Source organism: Vanacampus margaritifer, chromosome 7, assembly GCF_051991255.1.
Source record: "Vanacampus margaritifer isolate UIUO_Vmar chromosome 7, RoL_Vmar_1.0, whole genome shotgun sequence".
Classification (NCBI taxonomy): domain Eukaryota; kingdom Metazoa; phylum Chordata; class Actinopteri; order Syngnathiformes; family Syngnathidae; genus Vanacampus; species Vanacampus margaritifer.
In genome coordinates, this window is record NC_135438.1 from 18,810,864 (window position 1) to 18,831,537 (window position 20,674).

General features: G+C 38.8%; 2 protein-coding genes across 6 annotated transcripts in view; one reads left to right on the forward strand and one right to left on the reverse strand.

Moving 5' to 3' along the window:
- nt5c2b (5'-nucleotidase, cytosolic IIb) overlaps positions 1–4,314 on the forward strand; it is a 33,231-nt gene extending 28,917 nt beyond the window's left edge. For both annotated transcript variants that reach the window (XM_077570790.1, XM_077570791.1), the window contains 3 exons: positions 96–156; positions 999–1,175; positions 2,546–4,314. In XM_077570790.1, coding sequence (XP_077426916.1) covers positions 96–156; positions 999–1,175; positions 2,546–2,800 — 493 coding nt within the window. In that variant the 3' untranslated portion in view covers positions 2,801–4,314. The remainder of the gene's footprint in view (positions 1–95; positions 157–998; positions 1,176–2,545) is intronic.
- Positions 4,315–6,240: 1,926 nt separating this feature from the next.
- cnnm2b (cyclin and CBS domain divalent metal cation transport mediator 2b) overlaps positions 6,241–20,674 on the reverse strand; it is a 62,394-nt gene continuing 47,960 nt past the window's right edge. For 2 of the 4 annotated variants that reach the window (XM_077571750.1, XM_077571748.1), the window contains 6 exons: positions 16,864–17,001; positions 14,656–14,825; positions 12,700–12,793; positions 12,174–12,233; positions 8,211–8,389; positions 6,241–7,865 (listed from right to left, as the gene is read on the reverse strand). In XM_077571750.1, coding sequence (XP_077427876.1) covers positions 7,617–7,865; positions 8,211–8,389; positions 12,174–12,233; positions 12,700–12,793; positions 14,656–14,825; positions 16,864–17,001 — 890 coding nt within the window. In that variant the 3' untranslated portion in view covers positions 6,241–7,616. Of the gene's footprint in view, positions 7,866–8,210; positions 8,390–10,552; positions 12,084–12,173; positions 12,234–12,699; positions 12,794–14,655; positions 14,826–16,863; positions 17,002–20,674 lie in introns of those variants that run through there. The other 2 variants (XM_077571749.1, XM_077571751.1) reach the window with 2 other exon arrangements.

Consider the following 20,674-nt stretch of genomic DNA (forward strand, 5'->3'; position numbering starts at 1 on the left):
TGTTAAACTAATAGAAGTAGTTCAAATGAATTTTTGACGTCTATAACCGTCAATGGCAGTGAATGAGCTAATCACGTCACATTGTTCTCCCGTAGACATTTGGACAGCAGCAGCAACGAGAGGCCCGATATCAGCACAATCCAGAGAAGAGTCAAGGTACAGCTTTAATCGCCTCCGTTTCCATAACGACACAAGAGGACAGGGTCTGTCCCACATGCTGTCACATGTAGTGTACGTTTGTTAAGCGTGATGTAACTCCGTTCAGTTTGTCTAAAAATGACTGCGTGCGGATGCTGGAAGATCACTCACTATTAACTCATTCACTGCCATTGACGGCTATAGACGTCAACAATTCATTTAAACTATTTCTATTAGTTTAACATTTTTTTTCCACTTTTGCTAACAAGAGTATGAAAACCTAGAAAAAAAATATTGTAAATTTAGAACAGATATAAAATCTTATATAAAACGAGTGAAGTCATGTGATAAATTACAAATAAAAATTTTAATCGCCCGACGGGCCTAATTTAAAATATATACAGTATATAAAAAATTAGGGCTGTTTAATCATAATTAATCGCATGATAATTTTATATCTGTTATAAATGTACAATAAAAAAAATCGAGGTTTTCATAAAAAATGAAATGAAAAAAAACTAATAGAAATAGTTCACATGAATTTTTGTCGTCTGTTGTCGTCGTCAATGGCAGTGAATGAGTTAATGGATAACCACACACACCCACACATTAGTCTATGTGGCCTATTCCTGTCTTGTCTGAATTTAAAAAGATGAAACAAAAACAACTACTAGACATTTTAGTTTAATTTGTATAATGAACTTAATTATAAAGAATATACGTTTAATTGTATAAGAAGTAATTTTTTTTATCATTGCTCTCCCCAAGCATCTCCTGTACAGTATTATATCTGTGAGGTTGATCAACCCCGCTCTCTCCAGATCTACATTCACAAGTCGAGTTATTCTCCCCTTCTTCAGAAAGTCACCCATGACATGGACATGTGCTACGGCATGATGGGGAGCCTTTTCCGCAGCGGCTCCAGGCAGACTCTGTTTGCCTCCCAAGTGATGCGCTACGCCGACCTCTACGCAGCCTCCTTCATCAACCTGCTCTACTATCCGTTCAGTTACCTCTTCAGAGCCGCACACGTGCTGGTGAGTACGCACACCTGGGCGAGGGGGGAATTGACTCTCGCAGGAGCCGTATAGAAGGGCTGACTGTGGAGCTTAAATATTTACCTTGAGATTCTTCATCACGTAAAGGGATACTTTCTTTATTTAGCCATTTTCAGCAGTCCAAAAAAACGGCATATTTTGCCTGTAATTAATCGGATATCATTATTTTTCATGTCTAATTGATACCGTTACAAAGGCAATTGTGCAACTTGCTGTCGACTGAAAAGGACTTCACAATGCTCAGGATTCGGGTAGCAACCAATCACTGCTCAGTTTGTCAATGTCACATGACCAAACCCAGAAAACAGGTGTTATTGATTGGTTTATAGACAAAATATGAACATTTTGCTGCTGAAAGTGGCTAAATAAGTAAATTATCCCTTTCATCTTACACAGCCATACACACTTGGAATGTTTTTAACCATCAGTTTTCTCTTAAAATAGCAACTGTGCTCTTGTAATGTTATTGTGATTTTTCTTTTTTTCCCCACTTACTACTACTTTAATGCTGTGTTTCTCAACCTTTATTGAGGCAAAGCACATGGGAAAATTCTCAAAATTTATCTCATGTTTTGTTTGTCTAAATAAAAATATCGTCACTGTCTTTAAAGAGACAGTGGCCGTCACTATTGATTTAAATAACAATGCAGATAAACATGTTATATCACATCAACATGCATATACATATATATATATACACACAAGCTGAAATATTCGTATATTATATATATGTGGCCTACTTATTTAAAAAAAAAAAAAAAAAAAGAGGTGCAAGTCCGTTTTAAATATAGCCCATCAGTGATTGCATACTGTGTCTTGCTAAGAAAATTTTAAACCGAGGAAGAATAAACATTTATTTACTTATAAACTTAACATGTTACATGTTTCTAAATGTACCAATTTTTCTTTATTTTGTTTAAAAACAAAATAGAATGCGTTACTTGAAAAAATGCTCTCATTATTTCCCCAAATATTGAAATAAGCACATTTTAGAGCTGTAATTGTAATACTTTGATATTTTTACTCATATCAGCTCATGCCTATTCATAAATTTTCCCGGTGTGACTGTAAAAATGCAAGTAAATGAATGTAAAATATTGCGATATGTATCGTATCGTGAGGTTGTTGGCAACACCCAGCCCAAGTGAATGGAGTTAACCACTGTTAGCCTCTACTTTGCTCTCGCTAGCTTATGCTAGCTTCTCCAGCTAGCCGCTCTTGTTAGCCGCTCCAGTGAGCTCTTGCTAGCTAGCCACTGTTGCTCACCGTTCCCGCTAGCTTCTGCTCGCCAGTCCGCTGCTGACGGCTAACGTTTTTTTTCTCCCCACTTTTGTCGATGTGCTCCTCAGATGCCCCACGAGTCGACGGTGGAGCACGCGCACGTGGACATCGACGCCGAGTCGCCGCTGGCCACGCGCAACCGCAACCACTGTAGCGACTGCAAAGAGTTGGAGTGCAAACGCAACCAGCTGACGCGCTCCTTCAGCGAGATCAAACCTCCCAACTTGTTCCCGCAAACCCCGCAGGAGATCACACACTGCCACGATGAAGACGATGACGAGGAGGAGGAGGAGGAGGAGGAAGAAGAGGAAGAGGAGGAATGAAGCAGATTGAGGGTTTTCTAGTTTGCCTGTGTGTGTGTCCGTACTTGACAGACCAGCAGACAACAGGATCACGCGACCGTCACACAACCGCACGCATGATGGCGCCTTCAAAAATGAAACGTGCTTTTTCATTGTTGTTTTTCGAAATCGATTCGACTCAAATTTTCAGTTGTCGTCAGTAGACAGAAGACACTCCCCCGCGTGACCTTTTCAGGCCATACTGTCGGACAAGCCGGCTGGAAGTATGACGCGCGCGTGTCCGCACGCTATGCGCAGCAATCGGATGCATCACAATTGATTCTTTATGCAATATGGGAACAACGTGCTTTTCGTTTGTTTGAGTTTCTTGACATTTTTCATGTGTTTTTTTGCCAAAAGTGATGGGGTGGCCGTCGACCTCTTATCCGGTTACCAAGCAACAATGACAACACAGTATACTGTATAACTGATCATTGCTATGACAACAATGAAGTGGCGCTTCTGTAAATAGCTGTCAGGTGTAGTAAACAGCTTAAGAAGCCAAGAGGCAGTATTTTTATAGGAAAATCAAACTTGATTGTTGAATTATCATTATTATTTTTGGACAACTTGGTGCAGTGTAAAGTTTGTCGCTCACGACACGCAGCCTCATTATGCAAACAACGCATCCTGGGATCTCGCAAGCTGTTTGTGCTTATGCCGAGCCCAAACCGTTAAACTGAAGGAAAAAGGTCGATTGGAACCGTTGAACTTGTCCTTTTCTTTCATTTTTTTTAACTTTGCAGCTTTTGCGTTTCTTGCCTTTTTGTGATCCAGACACGCAAACGTGCACATATTAAGTGAAATTACTGTAGGAAAAATTACAGATCAGTAGATTTTTTTTCTTCTTTATTTTATTTATTAATATAATTTTTACAAAAAGGTGTATTTTATGGTTTAGCTGTGTGTCTTGAACTTTAAATGAAGTATTTGCTACAGAAGAGTTTGCATAAATTTTAACATGATCGTGAGAAGAGATCTCGTTCTTTTTTTTAAGTGTATGTTGACTGTAAGCATTTTGGGAATTTATTCACTGCAGTTTACAAAGAACTGTTAAATCAAGCTGGAACTACTAAAAAAAAAATATTGAAAATGTGAATAACACGTTAAACGCTGTAAGGAATTGTTAGTTGTAATCAACAACTTTTGGGATTATTTTTATTTTTCTAAGATAGCATACTGTATGAAAGGGTCTCTGTTTATAGAACTGTAAATGGAACGTTGTGTTGCGTCCCAATGGTTCTTCGTTTTTGTATCACACCACACAGGCTTTAAGCATTTTGACAATGAGTTAACTGAAGTCAATGCGTTTTCCTGCTGTCACGATGCCCTGAATGCATCCTTGTTAGCAGTGTGTGATGTCACTGCCATCTCTCATTTTCGAAACGACGCTTGTCTTTTATTTTTATGCAGATCCTTTTACGTTTTCGTGTTCGTGCTGTTTGTGCACTGAAGGAAATGACCTACAAATGTATAATAAACATAGTTTTTTCACAGATTTGTCTTCTTTTTTGTAGCCAAAGTCACACACACGTACACGCACTAGTGTAGTCTTCACTTAATCTAGCATGCATGTTTTTGAAATGTGGGTGGGAGCATGAGGAAATATGTATATCCGTCACAAGAAGGCCTGTGTCGTCTGTCGTGATTCAAACCCAGAACTTTTCATCTATGAGACTGAAGGTATATTTAACATTGTATATAATTATGATATATTGGGTCACATGGATTACCTGAGGGCCTGTTCTAAAAAAAAAAATAGCTTGCCAGTGATGGGACATTGTGATTTTCTAGGAATGTTGTAGAAGTGAAATGAATTGAGGTAGCTTTTAAAAAGGTTGGTGACCCTTGTTAAAGTATGTAGCCAATTATCCTGTTTAAAATACCTGCACCTCTAAGCCACTAAATATGAAACATTCTTTGCAAAAAAAAAAAAAAAGAATTCCCTGGTAAACACAATTTGAATGTGTATAGACTTACAAGATGCAGAAATAAGGGAAATAAAAGTAATGAAATGAGCAATTTATTAATTTCAGCAAAATTATCTGCCCATAGAACAGGAACATTTGACGTTGCAAGTTCTTAAAAAAATGTATAGCTAAACGTTCAGATAACCAAACTTTCAGCAACATGTTATGTGAATAATGTTGAAATACAAAAAAAGAAAAAGTGCCTGGAAAGAAGAACTGGCAGACAAAGAACAATTATATTTTGGCTATTGGGACTATTAAATTTGGGGTTCGATTTACGTGTTTGCAGTGTAATGCCTCAAGTGTTAATTTAATAAATTTTTCCGGCATGCCTTCATGGTAACAATAAACTTACGAATGTGTCATCACGTAAACAATATCCACCTTATTCTCAACCCAGTGACTTTAAAGGCAGTATTTGTTCTTTTGAATGCAAACGTAAAAAAAATGTAGCCTAAATAGTCTTTTTTGAGCTTCCTGTTTGTGGAAATACATGGACAATATTATGCAAGTTATTTCTCAGAAGCACTTTTCAAGCACTGAGATTACACTATCTACTGTTTTCATTAATCATTCACTAGCCTACCTTTTATCCAGACACACACAGTGTCTCTCTAGGATGAAAAACCCGAGAGAGAAAAACTGCCAAGCATTCGTTGGTGAGACCGTTAAGATATATTTTTTTACTTATTACTCACTGTCGGCGTGAAAACATCTGACAACAGTGTGTGGGCGTGCGCCGGGACACCCGTGAGGACCAACAGCAATGGGAAACACGCCCGTGTTTTAATGTAGCAGAAACAGCGCCTTCTACCGGTAATAAACAGTACATGCACGGTTAAATAAAAAAACAACTTTCATTCTTCTCATTCTGTGTTCAAAATTGAGTAGTTAAAAATCAATGATGGGACATGGCAAAATACAAAATTCTTCCGTTACTGTACTTATGTCGATTGTTTCTGGTGTCAAGTGGGCCATATTATTCGCATTATTTTGGCTCGAAAACGCATTTACTCCCAATCCCCCAAAATGTAGTGACATTTTAAACAAAAGGAACATTACGTGCCATGAAAAAGTATTAATTATCCCACGAACTTTTTCATATTTTGCCACTTTACAACCACCAAATTCAACGTTTTGTATTGAGACATGATTAACACAAGTATAATTGTGGAGTGGAATGGAAATATATTGTTTTTGAAATGTTAGGCAGATTAAAATAATAAGAATAATAAATCTTGTCATAGGTCCTCAGTGGGATTTTCATTCCAGTTCACAAATATCTGCTACATTGTGTTGGTCTATCACAAAAGGTTAATAAAGATCCTAGATGTAGTAGTAGGCTTTTTGCCCGAGTCATGCATATGCAGCATAATGAATAATTGGTGATAAAAAAAGAACATTTAAAACTGTAAAAGACAATATAAAATGGAACCATTAAAGTGAAACAAATCAATGTAAATCTTTTAATGGCAGCCACAGCAGATGTGAAACAACAGCTCTGACGTAACTAAAGAGTTATTAAACATGGATTATGATCTGCATTGTGATAGCCGCCACAACACTCTTCTCACATTCACTGCTGTCAAAAAAACAAAACAAAAAAAGCCTTTATGAGCTCAGATCAGGCTCGGTTCTGGAGTGTCACAAAATAGCGTGGATCAGGAATGCGGTGTCATCCGTAGACATTTTTCATGTCGCGGTTTCTTCATGTGACGTTGATGTCGCTCAACATGTTAGATGAGGTCATTAATACTGTGCAATAGTCAAGTTTGATTAAGCGTAAAATTGGCAAAAAAAAACAAACAAAACCACTCTTTGACATGACTTAACTTGCATTGGCGCTTCCACGTTGACGTCAGCGGAAGTTCCCGCAATGCATCACAACTCACACTTGAACGTGCAGTAGACTTGTCACAATCTCCAATTAGACATGAAGGCAAATTTGCATATGGATGCTGGGTGGGTGTCACATCTTTTAAACGCAAACATACAAATACACACAGAGCATACATACAAATATATCTGTCAATTTACAATACAGTCAATTTTCTGTATTATTAATATTAATCATCTCTTAAATAAATTTCTCTTCATTGCACTTTGTTAAAAATAATTAAGGTTGATTTCTTTTCTTAAAGGCAATAGTGTGATTTTTTTTAAGGTGAAAAAGCCCAATTTAGAATACACAATAGTAAAAATAAGACAATCTGCAATGTACATACTGTATCTGTAAAAGACCTTCACCCCCTCATATACACGAATGGATGTTTAGCTCCATATATGTAGCATGTCCTCTCGGTACGACTTTAATGTCACACCATATCTCCACGCATACACATATATATCTTTATATATACATACAATATTATAAAATAAATAAATACAGGAAAACATTCTTGGTTGATGATGTCATGGTTTCTCTCAAAGCGGTTTTTGGTGCAGTCTTGGCCAAACCTTTGTTCTCTGGAGTCCATGTTGATGGGATCAAATGTCCACTGAGTTTCCCTGAAAGATGCAAAAGGGGGGATTTGTTTGGGAGTGTGTGTTAAAAAAAAAAGGGGGGGGGGGACCAAGGTCTTTGGCCTGAGTGGAAAATATAGTGTGTGTGTGTGTGTGTGGGCAGGTTGGCATGCAGGCTGATGTCCTCTCGTCCAATTTACCGCTATCAAAGTGTCACATCGTCCCAAAAGGAAGCTCAGTCACAGCACCGGCTTAACAAGGTGTAGTAGCATCCCCCCTCCACCGGGGGGCAGTCCCCCGCGTTCCCTCACCTCGAGCCGCCCCCCGCTTGCACCGTGAGTCCGTCAGACAGGAAGGCGGCGGGGCTAGATGAGCCCCTCGTGTTGCCCGCTGTGGTTGCTCCTGCTCACGCAATTGTACTGCTGATTGAGAAGGTGAGACCCCTCGTTGGTCAAGACCACCGTCATGGCCGTGGTGGGGGCGGCGCTGCCGGTGAAGGCGGCGGGGGTGTCGTTCAGCGTGAACTCGATCTTGGTGAACTCGCTGTCCGTGGACTGCGGCGTCTTGTCCATGCGCGACGCCATCACGGCGTTCTGGTACTGCTGCCGTGTTACCTAGGATAGAGGCAGCAGGTCATAGGTCACAGAAAGAAGGTTGGGATTCATTTTGGATCACTGACGGGTGCGAAAGGACAGTGCGGACCATACAAACTCTATATTGGCACATGCTCGATTCATTCTTCTAATTCAGTCGACTACTGATTTGAAATCCAAAGTCCAAATTCCCTGCAGCCAATCATGGGCGTATCATCACAATTTATATGATTCAGATGTGTTTCTTGACCATATATGACCAAATTGTCATCAGATCACCACTCAAACCCTCAATGTCATCAAATTCGTGGATCATTTTGGTGCTAAGAGCAAACGTGGTGAAAAGGGTCGGTCCGTTTGACTCACCTTTAGAAAATACAGGTCTGAGCACGCTCTGACCGAGTAGTCAGGTACGTAGATCTGCAGAAAGGAGTTGAGTTGATTGTTGCTGCTGCCCAAAGTGGGAGTGATGGCATCTATTCGATCGCTCCTGTTCAGAGAGTCCGAGTGGTTCAGTCCAAACGGCCGTGGGGGAGATTTATTCTCTGTCAGAGAAGTTAGCCAGTGTCAATGTTACACAAAAATAGATCACGATACATGACATGACATGACATGACTGAACTATCCAGCCATCCATCTTGCTAACAAGCTAAATCTCTCTCTATCTTGCTAACTAGGTAGCTACTGTAGCTAGCAAGCTAAATCTCTCTCTCTCTATCTTGCTAACTAGCTAGCTACTGTAGCTAGCAAGCTAAATCTCTCTCTCTCTCTCCTATAGCTAGCAAGCTAACTATCTCTCGAGCAAGCTAAATCTCTCTCTAGCAAGCTAAATCTCTCTCTCTCTCTCCTATAGCTAGCAAGCTAACTATCTCTCGAGCAAGCTAAATCTTTTTTCTTCTCTCTCTCTCTCTCTCTCTCTCTCTTGCTAACTAGCTAGCTACTGTAGCTAGCAAGCTAAATCTCTCTTTTTTCTTCAATCTCTTGCTCTCTTTTTCTTCTCTCTCTCGCTATCTATCTATCTTGCTAACTAGCCAGCTACTGTAGCTAACGAGCTAAATCTCTCTCTGTATCTCTCGAGACCATCCTAATGACATGATCATCTTTTCATTATCAAGTATATTTCATAGCCCATATTTGAGTGGAACTTCATCCCAATTAAAAGAGAATCATGCGAGTCAGGCAGACGCTTCATTTGTGAGGCGTTGATGACGTGACATGTCATCTTTCATCACCGCATGAAATTCACAACATCAAAGAGTAACTAAAACATTGCATAATTACATCATTTCATCTTCATTCCACTTCAACCCGACTGCTGCACTATGCGCGTTTGCAGGGAAGCACTCGTATAGGGTTTTTCTTGGCCCAAATTGAGGCAGATGTGGTATCATCCTGACTATGATGGGTGAGTGGTATCGGTGCCTATACCAGTCTTATTTTAAGGTATCGGTACTCACGGCGGTGACCGATACCATTATTGGCCGCCCTCCGTTTTACGATCAAGAAATTTGAAATTAAATGAATACCAAGTTGCCATTAACTTCATGCCATTTTAAGTAAAAACAATACATTGGGATATTTAGGTCTTTCTTTAAAATCATCTGTCATTCATGGGGGGAAATTTGATTTGCTAGTGGTATCGGTATTTGGTTTCAGTAGCGGTGACTACTCAAAAGTTGCATATCGGTCGGGAAAAAAGTGGTATCGAACATCCCTCATCCTGACTATGCGCCATGACGTGCAAATATTCTGTAAATTCAACTGACTCGCTTTTTACAGGCAACATACAATAATTCCATTTTCCGTTTCAGTAATAAGAATAATAGTTCCAATAAAATATGACCATTATCATGTTAAAGCATTCATTCATTATCAGTCACTCAGTCTGGAGGTGGCCGCCTCTGAATTTTGTACACAGGAAAACCCCTGATAGGAACGTTTAATTCCCTCATGATTGTATTGTGACATATTTTGCTTTAGTGCATAAATACATTGAATTAAAAGGAGAAATCGACTCGTTAAAAAGAAAGATCCTGCAACTGAAGATGATCTCTATGTTTGGATTACAAACATTCGCCAGTATGAGGACATTTTGCTTTTGCTATAAGGTAAGCCTGTCGACTTCTATTCGATGTTGTGTGGGAGGGTTCACATATGGACTTTTATTGGGTGCTTTGTCCGTTTATATGAATCATTTGTGAAGTGACATTAGCAGCAAATAACTCCAGGTGCTTTAAGGAGCAGGCCTCGCAGATGCACTAGCTAGCAGCTTGACAAAAAAACACGCCATAGTTATGATGTACATTACTTACCAAATGCTAATTAAAAACTTCTACTACAATTTAATCTTTTTTGCTGCTGGCAAATGAAAATAGAGACATTAAATGGATACTTGATTCATTGAGACATTTTCTGCGTTAGTATTTTGTCCAGAATTAATTTGATTCATGTACAATTAATACCTTTAAAAACAAAATGTTCCACTTTCTGTTAACTGAAGATGACATCACCTGTGCTGAGGAAATAGGTAACGACTAATCACGGCTCACCTGTTTTCTGGGTTTTGTCAGCAAACTGAGCCATGATTGGTCGTTACCTGTTTCGTCAGCACAGGTGATGTCATCCTCAGTAGACAGCAAGTGGAAAAAATAGTTTTTAAAGGTATTTATTGGACATGAAAAAGAATGAAGTTATCAAATTAATTCTGGACAAAACATTTTTTTTTATGATGAAATGGCTCAATGAGTCAAGTATCTGATTAAGAAGTTATTTTTGGAGGAATATCAAAATTGACATTTTTGTCCAAACGATATATTTTGGGTGAGGTGGGCACGTCAATAAATGACCGTGAATCGTTAACATCATCAATATTTCAAGCCGAACCGCATTGTAATCATCAATCAGTCATTTGTCAGCAAAATGGGGTGTCCGTCATTGATGGACCTTCAGTCAATATTGATGGAATGCCCACCTGTAGATTTTGTGAAAACACATCAAACATATATAGTTTGTTCATTTTTAGTTTGTTTGGTTGTTGTTGTTTTTTAATGAGGGGGACACACCCCCATTTTTGGGGGGGGGGGGGTGGCAAACACTTGAGACATCATTGACTGTTGTATTGACTTTCCATCAATAGAGGGTGCTGAAAGACTGCAAAAGGGTCATTAGTAGTTTGGATACAACAAGTTTATGTAGGTTGTTTTGGATGGTGTACATGGTGAAGTCTAAGGGAAAAATTATGTTTCGATTTATTTTTGTGGTCGACTTTTTTTTCCTCCCCAGCCCTACTACAGCCTACGGTGGTGACTTCAAATTAAAATGGCATGTGTGAAGGTCAAGATACTGATGCTATTGATTGAAATATAATTTTGATACCCTTTTGGACAACCACAGAGTATTTCATGAGTTGGCGGGTTTCAATGAGGCAGCTTGCCTGCGCCACCGCATAGAAAGTACTTGTTCTCTTTTTTAATTAAAGCCAGATTATATTTTTCCACTTCTTAAAGAAGCCTAGTGAAAATCACACACAACAAAGTGAAAACAGCTTGGCTCAAACCAATGCTACTACGCTGTCTGGAATGTATGTAATCCAACATTGGAATAAGTCGGTGTCTATGAGACGCACAAAAACAGCATTCGTGTGCGTGTGCAGGCCGAGCACGCCGAGCACAGTGGGTCTTGTGAAGTCTTGCAGATTAGTACTCCACTTTCAAAGGACAGCAGGGGTCAGGTCATTATTTCCAACCCAAAAAAGTACCGATATCAAAAAATGACATGCGTGAATGACAACATCAACATGCGGCAGTCCGGCCCCCAAAAAGGAGCTGAATGTTTATATAAATACTGGTGGATCCTTTCAAGTTAAGCATGCAGTCTGTGCTTGTTTTTCCTCGCGTCTGTGCGAGTGGACATATGTGTACGTGCTTCTCTTTGTATGTGCGCACAGTGGTGGCCAGCAGGGGGCTGTAGCTGTAGGTCTTGTTTATGCAGTCAGGGGGTTAAAGGTTAGGGGCGATGGGGAAGAGGGCGGAGTCTGGGGCCTCCAGTCTCCAGCACCATTCAGCCCCCTTGAATAATGGCTCAGAGGATGAGGGTGTTACAGTCTTTTTCTTTGCACTCTTTCCCTTCTTTTTCATTCACATGTATGGTGCATTCAAGTACAAACCAATTTCTAGACATACAGCCGTCACTATTTGCAAAGTCAGTCAAAACATTAAGTATTCATGCTCCTGAATATTGCTGTGTTAGACAAGAAAAAATTAGATTAGCAAGCAGCTGAGAAGTCAATGTGAAGACGGGTGTGAGTAGAGAACGAAAAGTACACCGTACCTGGTGATCCAGCTAATGAATCGGCCCTATTGACAAATGTTCGAGAAAGGGACAGCGGGACTTTAGAGGGAGGGGAGAAAAAAGACGGGGGAGGGAGAATAAAGAAAGGTAAGTATAATCATATAATGTACATGTAGGCAAAATCAGCAGCAACTAATTCTGATTCAACATCATCTGCAATGGCTGAGATGGACTGAAAGGGGAATGAAGAAGAATTCAATTTGATTTGAGAGTGCACACAACAGAGGACACTTTTTATTTTCACCACAAGGTGTCTCTCAGTTCCTATCTACTGATCAAAATGGTTGGAACAAACAGGGAATAGTTGAAGTTTATGAATGAACCAAAAGGAGCGAGGCCATCACTACTACTGTCACTGCAAGAAGGCCACTGGTGCAAAAGGCTTTTTAAAATTTGACTGACAAAGCTTAATATTCTTATTTATTTATTTTCAAAGCTGCAAAATATAGTTGAGCCACTGATGACTTGGGGAAAAAAACAATCAAGCTGTATAATCAGTGTTCACCTGGTGAGACAGTGAGCGCCATCATCCCATAGAAGGAGAATGGCCCCGCTTCAAACTTCATCCCCTCTTTGCCTGCCTCCACTTCCACTTTGCCCTGAACAAGTCAGACATTTAGAGCAAGAAGGGAAATAAACATTTTTGTACATAGCGTTGGTTTTATATTCAGTGAAACATTCATATGTCAAAAAGCAAACCATTTCATTTACATTTCCCATAGAAACCTAAAACGCCAGAGAAAAAGCAAACAATTCTGGCGCACAGTCAATTGACGCTCGCTGAACTGAGCTCTCATGAGGTAGCAAAGGTTTCAAATGCCTTGATCAATTAGGGTGGTTCAACTTTTTCAATAAATGTTGAACAAAAAAAACTGCCGTAATAAGATGACATCACATATAATGACATCAAAATTCTCTGAAGATTTTTCTCAGAAATGCAAATTCAGTCCAAATTAAAAGTGATCTTTTTAAAGTTCTACTGTTCTCACACAACATAACATGACCTAAAAAATGTCATGATAAAGTTTTAAAGGGGACGTCAACGTTAAACATTTCTTGACAATAGTATGTTATATGTGACCTCACTAGTCTAAACATGACATTCTGATTAATATTATATTTGTGGAATCAAAATCCATTTCAGGGGCGGCCATTTTGTCACGTGCTGTCGACTGAAAATGACATCACAGTTGCTCAGGTCTCAGGTAACAACCAATCACAGCTCAGCTTTAGAAAACAGGTGAGCTGCGGTTGGTCGTTACCTGAGATCTGAGCAACAGTGATGTCATTTTCACTCAACAGCAAGTGGTAAAATGGCCGCCTTCTAATATTGATAAGAACTGCTGGATTTTGTTGCTTAACTCATCTGCCACTAACACATTATTAACCAGAATACCGTATTAAGACTAGTGGGGTTACATAGAACATATTATTGTCAAGACATTTTTGGGAGGTTGCTTTAACTCATTCACTGCCATTTACGGCTATAGACATCAAAATTCATTTTAACTATTTCTATTAGTTTAACATTTTTTTCCACTTTTGTTAACAAGAGTAAGAAAAAAAATATTGTACATTTAGACCAGATATAAAATTTGTGATTAAATATGAGTTAACTATTGAAATCATGTGATTAATTACATTTTTTTTAATGCGATTAATTACAATAAATAAATTTTATTTCCTGATGCCCTAATTTTAATAATCTTTTATTTTTTTGAAAAAAAGATCATTTTAAAAACGAAAAGAAAAAAATATTAAAAATTTGGTTTTTGAAAAAAGATTATTTAAAAAAAGAAAAGATTATTAGAAATTAGGTCGTCAGGCGATTCATTTTTTTTTTTAAAAATTGTAATTAATCACATGACTTCAATAGTTAGCTCACGATTAATCACAAATTTTATATGTGTTCTAAATGTACAATAACAATTTTTTTTCTAGGTTTTCATACTCTTGTTAAAAGTGGAAAAAATGTTAAACTAACAGAAATAGTTCAAATTAATTTTTGACGTCTAAATGAGTTAAGAACTGATGAGGCAAAAATTATCCTTCACCATAGTAAAAGTAAATAAAGTCTACAATTTGAACAAAGAAAGGATCTTCAATTGATAACAGCAGCAAAAAGTCTACAAGATTGTATCACTAACACTAACACTTTGAGTGGACAATAAATTAATCAACTTTATCTCATTTCTGAGATTTTTATCTACTAAATTTGGGGTCTTGGTACCAAGGCTAGTCACCCCAAAGTGAAACAAAATCACTTTTGTAATTTTATTCTTTCAATGTTTTATTAAAACAGAATTTAGAATGCTCGATAATCAACATTTGAACAATTATTGCAATGGCTAGGGCAGTATCGCTATCAACTGCCTGCCGTCTCCAAATTGACATGAATATTGACCCAAAGTTAAAGGATTTGCCCTGGATGATGTTTCTCAATGTCCGCAATCCCACTCACCTGCAGAATGAGGATGAAATAGTCCACAGGTCTGTTCCTGTGGAAGAGGTAGTGCTCAGGCGCCCGTTTGCTCTTCTCATCGTATTTTAGTTCCTGGATGACATTGGGGTGCTTCAACAAGCGCAGGAGAATCTTTTCAGACATTTGTGGTGGTGCAAACAGGTCAACCTCTAACAGAGACAGAAAAGGAGGAGGTCAGAATGAACATTGAACAGTGGAATCAACACACAACTACAATTCAAATTCATGTCTCCCCAGCAAGCAAATAATAGGCACTACGACGTCATTTGAGATAACATAAATGATAAGATTGCAAAAAATCTAAATACTGTGCAAGTATCCCCAGTAAGGATCTTATGTTTTTATTGTGTTTTGTGTTATGATTGATAGCAGGATTTTGTAAACACTTCTGAACTCAATTTCCACTATATTTGGGTGGGGCATAGCCCAGGGAAGAACCAATCAAAATTAGCTGTGGGGGATAGCAGCAGGATGTGTATAATACTGTATCTATGAAGATTTACAGTTTGTTGCTGATTCAAATCTAGATTTTATTTAAACCTTGGATTAGTGCTGTCAAAGCGTTAACTCATTGATTAATCACATTAACCCCTGGCCGTTATTTTATTTTGAAATGGCTTGGTCAGAACCAACAAAAAGCCAAAAAATGGTCAAATAATGCCCAGGGGTTAATCATGAATTAATGCGGATTAATCACGCTACTAATTTTGACCGCAGATGATCCTTTAGCTTGACAGCGGATGATTACGATAAAGGTATTAACACATAACAGGTGCAGACAAAAACATTTGATAAAAAGTTTTTTTAAATTAAGTGATTAATCAGAATTCTAAGATGTGATTCATCTTTTTTTTTTATTTATCATTTGACAGCTCTACCTTGGATGAGGTCTGCTTCTCATTGTAGTATATGACAATACAATCACAGCTGTCTCAAGTGTATTCGTCAATCGCCACTTCCTGCTGCTCTAAGTGAACAACAGTTCCTTTTTTATACTGTGTTTGGGTTTATATCTGTGCTGTAAAGATAGTAACACACTTACAAGGACAAACTGCAAGAAGACCTTACAACCACTGAGTAAACCAAACTGCTGACAAAAACAAAATAATGATGCATTAGGAATGGAACTGTGTGTGCTAACCTTCTACCTAACCCTTCTAATAACATCAATTTGTACTGCATTCGAGGAAAAAGAAAAGAAAGGACCCCGACTTCTGGGACGGACTTCAAGAGACGTCAGTCTACAATGGTGACCCCTTTGGAAACACAGGTCGTGAATGGCAAAACACAACTTACCCGAGTATAAAACTAGATAGCTTTCTTCATTCATAAATATTCGACATATAACTTCACGTAACACAACGTACGTGACAATATGCCGCTATCTCCCTGCATGAAATGATACGGTGAACTGTTGAACTATATGGAATGCTTATGAAATAAGATAAAAACAATAAATGAAGCAAAATTGTGAGAAGGCAAGTTTGCTGGAGTTCAAAATGACTTTTGAGGGCTAAAATAAAAAAACAATTTATCACTATCAGCTGCCATTTTGGTTGTTTACTTTCGCCTCGAACGCTTTCAGGTCGGACCTGGGAAAAAACAACTCGAATATATCCGACTTCCGACCATCCTCGAAAGCAGCATTGATACAACTGTGTTTAGCAGCTAGCTACGCTAACAGGAGCTAACCTTCCTATTAACCTTTAAAATAACATAATCAACGTATAGCTGTTAGGTTAAACTGCGAAAGAAAATCCATCTACACTTGAAGAAATATCACCAATTCTGAAGTATTCAGCTTCAATTTAAGTTTGATGAAAATACTTAAAAAATGGCACGAAACACGTCGGAGGCTAAAAATGCTATCGTTAACGTAAGGTCGCAGAAGAATTAAGTCAAAGTAAATTGGGTGGTGTTAAAACAAATTTGACGAGGCACCTGCGTTTTGGGGCCTTCTTCCCAAACGTGGTGGTTGTCATTCCCTTCAAACACGCACACACATGCATTCGTTTCAACTCACCCCACTTTGCACCCAACTGCCCTCAAACTCGCAGCACATACAGGCACATGTGCACACAACACAAACTGCAAACACATACGCACAAACTTTCCTGGCGGCGAGGGGGCTTAAGGCACACTGGGGGAGGGGGGGGGGGTAGCGACGCAGCAACGCAGCCCACTTGCCTGTTGCTAGGAAACGCAGGGAAGCCAGCAGAAGCTGAGGTGATATTTTAACCTTCATTTCATTGTCGGACGGCTTGAAGGCCGAGAAATCCTGCTTCCTGTCGCGATGGGTGATTTTCTTCTTCGTCTTGTTGTCAGCTGCAGACAGAAAGTGACAAGTGATGAGAAGGCATGAAGAAGTTTAGTCCGCCATGTCAATCCGCTAATGGAAATAGTCGTCCCGGGTCACAGGGTGACTAAACTTGAGTTACCCAAACGTCATTGCCTTTTCTGGAAACATAGCTGGGGTGACTTTCTCAGAACTAAAAGAGAACTATAGGGGGCTACGTTGTTAGTTTACCACATTCTTAGCATTACTTCAAGCCATATGTATTAGAGAAGGCACAACTCCCAATTATACAAACATTGTGTAACTGCTCATATTATTATTTAATAATATTAAAATGTTTAACATAGTTAAAAAGTTGAATCAATTTATGTTATGGTGCACAGCACAAAAAAAAGCATGTTTTCAATGTGCAACCAAAGTCAAAAACACCCACTGAACATAAAAAGAAAAATTTGGAACTTGGTCGGAAGAGCAAATTTTAGCTTATTTTTATTATTTTTATTATTATTTTTTAAACAAAAAAGGATCACAATGTGCCATGTGCAAAGTGTCACCCAAAGTGCGTTTTATACCCTAATTGTAAATGTGGGATTGAATCCCTCACAAAGCATTTTTGTTGGGTCGTTTCAAGTCATAAGGCCAAAAAGCTTAATTTACTGTATGGCGTGGTGGTCACACACGCACGCACAATCTTGGGTGCAAGTTCTCCAATTGCCCATGTCTCATCACATGCGCGCTCAACTACATCATATCTGCAAGGGGCGATCTTACAGTTTCCCTGCCGATGTCATGCACACAGTGAATCTATTTCTGTTTCTGCAATGTCATGCCCGGTACCTTCCTGGTCATTTCTCCTACTAATCACACAATTGTACAGTAAACAGTATTCATTGTGGGGAATATTTGACACAGTATCTGGCAACCCCCGACCTGCTTGCGCAGTAAGCGGACGGTTACGAGACTCTCGCTAGAGGCAGTGATAAATACGCCTCGATTCTACCGGAAAAGGAGTTGGAGACTAACGGGGACGCGAATGCAGCACACAGCGTTAAACCGGTTCATACATGGCAGTGGTAATAGTGAAAGTGGCGACTAGACACAAGGGGCGGACCAGCCATCAGATATTTCTTGATTTTCCTGAACAACAACGCCCGTCGCTAAATATTAATCGCCGCGTGTGGCCGGCCGCCATGCGCACTCCCTTTCTACGGCGACAAAGAGGATTCACCGCATGTCCGTTGTTTGCACCCCCAAACCTTGGGCTGACAAGCTAATGAAAAAAACTCCATCTTGATTTTAATGCAAATGAGGGATGCCGCTATGATTCTACCTCAGCAATATCTACAAAATAAACAAAAGAACGAAAAATTACTCCACCCATGCCCACAGTTAACTCATTCACTGCTATTGACGGCTATAGACATCAAAAATTAATTTTAACTATTTCTTTTAGTTTAACATTTTTCCCACTTTTGTTAAAAAGAGTATGAAAACATAGAAAAAAAAATATTGTACATTTAGAACACATAAAATTTGTGATTAATCGGAAGGTAACTATTGAAATCATGTGATTAATTACAATTAAAAATTAGGAGCGTCGGGCAATTAAAATCGTAATTAATTGCATGACTTCTTCAGTTAACTCACGATTAATCACAAATTTTATATCTGTTCTAAATGTACAATAAAAAAATCCTAGGTCTAATGCATGCGATTGATTAAGATTAAAAATTTTAATCGCCTGACGCCTCTAATTTTTAATAATCTTTTCTTTTTTTTAAAAAAAAATTGCGTCAGGCGATTACATTTTTTAATTGTAATTAATGACTTCAATAGTTAACTCATGATTAATGTCACTTTTGAAACCGGGCTCCAGAGTGGAAAGATTCCAAAACCCCGTACGCGGTCGTCTGGACGCCATATGCAGGATACTCCTCCAGTGATGACGTAATGGCCGCAGCTCCATGACGACGCATTGTCGCAGATTGATGACTTATGCGCCAATTCTCGCGTGCGAACCGTCAGTCTGTCAACAACAATCAATAAGCGGTACTCGAATCACCTGCCATTGTCACTTCTCTTGTGTTTGTCCTTTTCATGTTGTTTTGATACATGCAAAAAGTCATGTTTGTTCTGTAGCTAGTGTCCGTCTTCTTCTACGTTTTTAATTCCCTGTGGCTGCACTACAGCGCCAGTCCAGACTTGGCATATACATTACAGCCTTTAAACGTCCTCAGCATCTTCTTTTAGACACACGCAAGTCTTGAAATGATTCTGTGTGTACGAGATTTGTTTGAAGTACGAAGCCGGCTTTGCTTCCGTCTGGAAGGGGCCTTATGGTGGAGAATGAATTCCCACATATTGACGTCTAGGCGCCATCACACCTGAATCTAAAGATCAGGATCGTTATCAGGCTTCTACAGAGCTTGCTGATGAGCTGATTATATGAATCGGGTGGAATTAGGGGTATTAGGCCAAGCTTGAAAGCAGTCAGCTCACTTAGGTGTGCGTACACGGTATGTTGACAGGATGTGACATGACCTTTTGCAAATGTTAAATACCGTTTTATCATTTTGTCAATTTTTTCTCTAAATATTGCTATCTTAATGGATAAGATGTACACATACATTAAAAACACTGCAGAGGGTGGGGCGAGGGGGAACAGTAACTCATTTGGGAGAGTGGTGGCCGCAAATGCCCCCGGCCATGACACTGACGTTGCTTCCTTTTGCACCAAAAATGCACCAATCACGTATAGTGTCGCTGTTACCATTTACATCTAGTTTTAATTTGCACTTAAAAACTAACATAGGCATCAAAACTTCAGAAATCCATCACTTACACCTGAAATTAGGAATTCTTAAGACCCGCCGATTCCCATTTCTATGCTATAAAAACATGCACACTAATGACTTTTAAAACATGAATGGAAATATAACAATAACCTAAAACACACATGTACATGTTGTCAGGTCAAAACCACAGCAAAGTTAAATGGGCCAATAGCGCGTGGCTGCCAATTTTGGGGAAACCGAACAAAAAGTAAAAGAAACGCTAATTAGATAAGCAATCAGAACCATTCATGAGAGCGAGCAATGATGATGACATGTCGAATCGGTAAGATTACCGAATGAACAATACTGAGCTCTCTCCAAAAAAAAATAAAAAATAAAATAAAAATAACCATTCATGATGTTAGCACAATGTGCAGTATATGGGCATTTTTGTATCATTTTATAATAACAGTTAATACAGTTGTTCATTTTTTTTCTTAAATAGCATTTTTTCCATGCTTGAAGCCCTCATTTCAAAAAGGTATTGATGATTTAAAAAATGAGGACAACCAAGAGAAAAGCAACCCTATTTTAACGGCAGCCCAATGCAAAGGTAATCTAAAAAAAGATTTCTTAAAAATGATTAACAATGACAACAACTTCAATTTTGCCAACTTTGTTTAGAAAAACACTTTGTGGCAATACGCTTCTTGCAAAATGGTAAAGAGAAAAGCCAACCACATGAGATGCACATTTTACGTGTTGTCCTTCAAACTTTGCAGATACATGTGCAGAAATGATCCTAGCTACTCATTTAAACCATTACACTTTTGTCTTCATACATTCATAATGACGATAAAGACATGTAGTGATTCTGACACTTTTACAAATTCATACAGAACTCAGAAATAACAACTACATATAACAG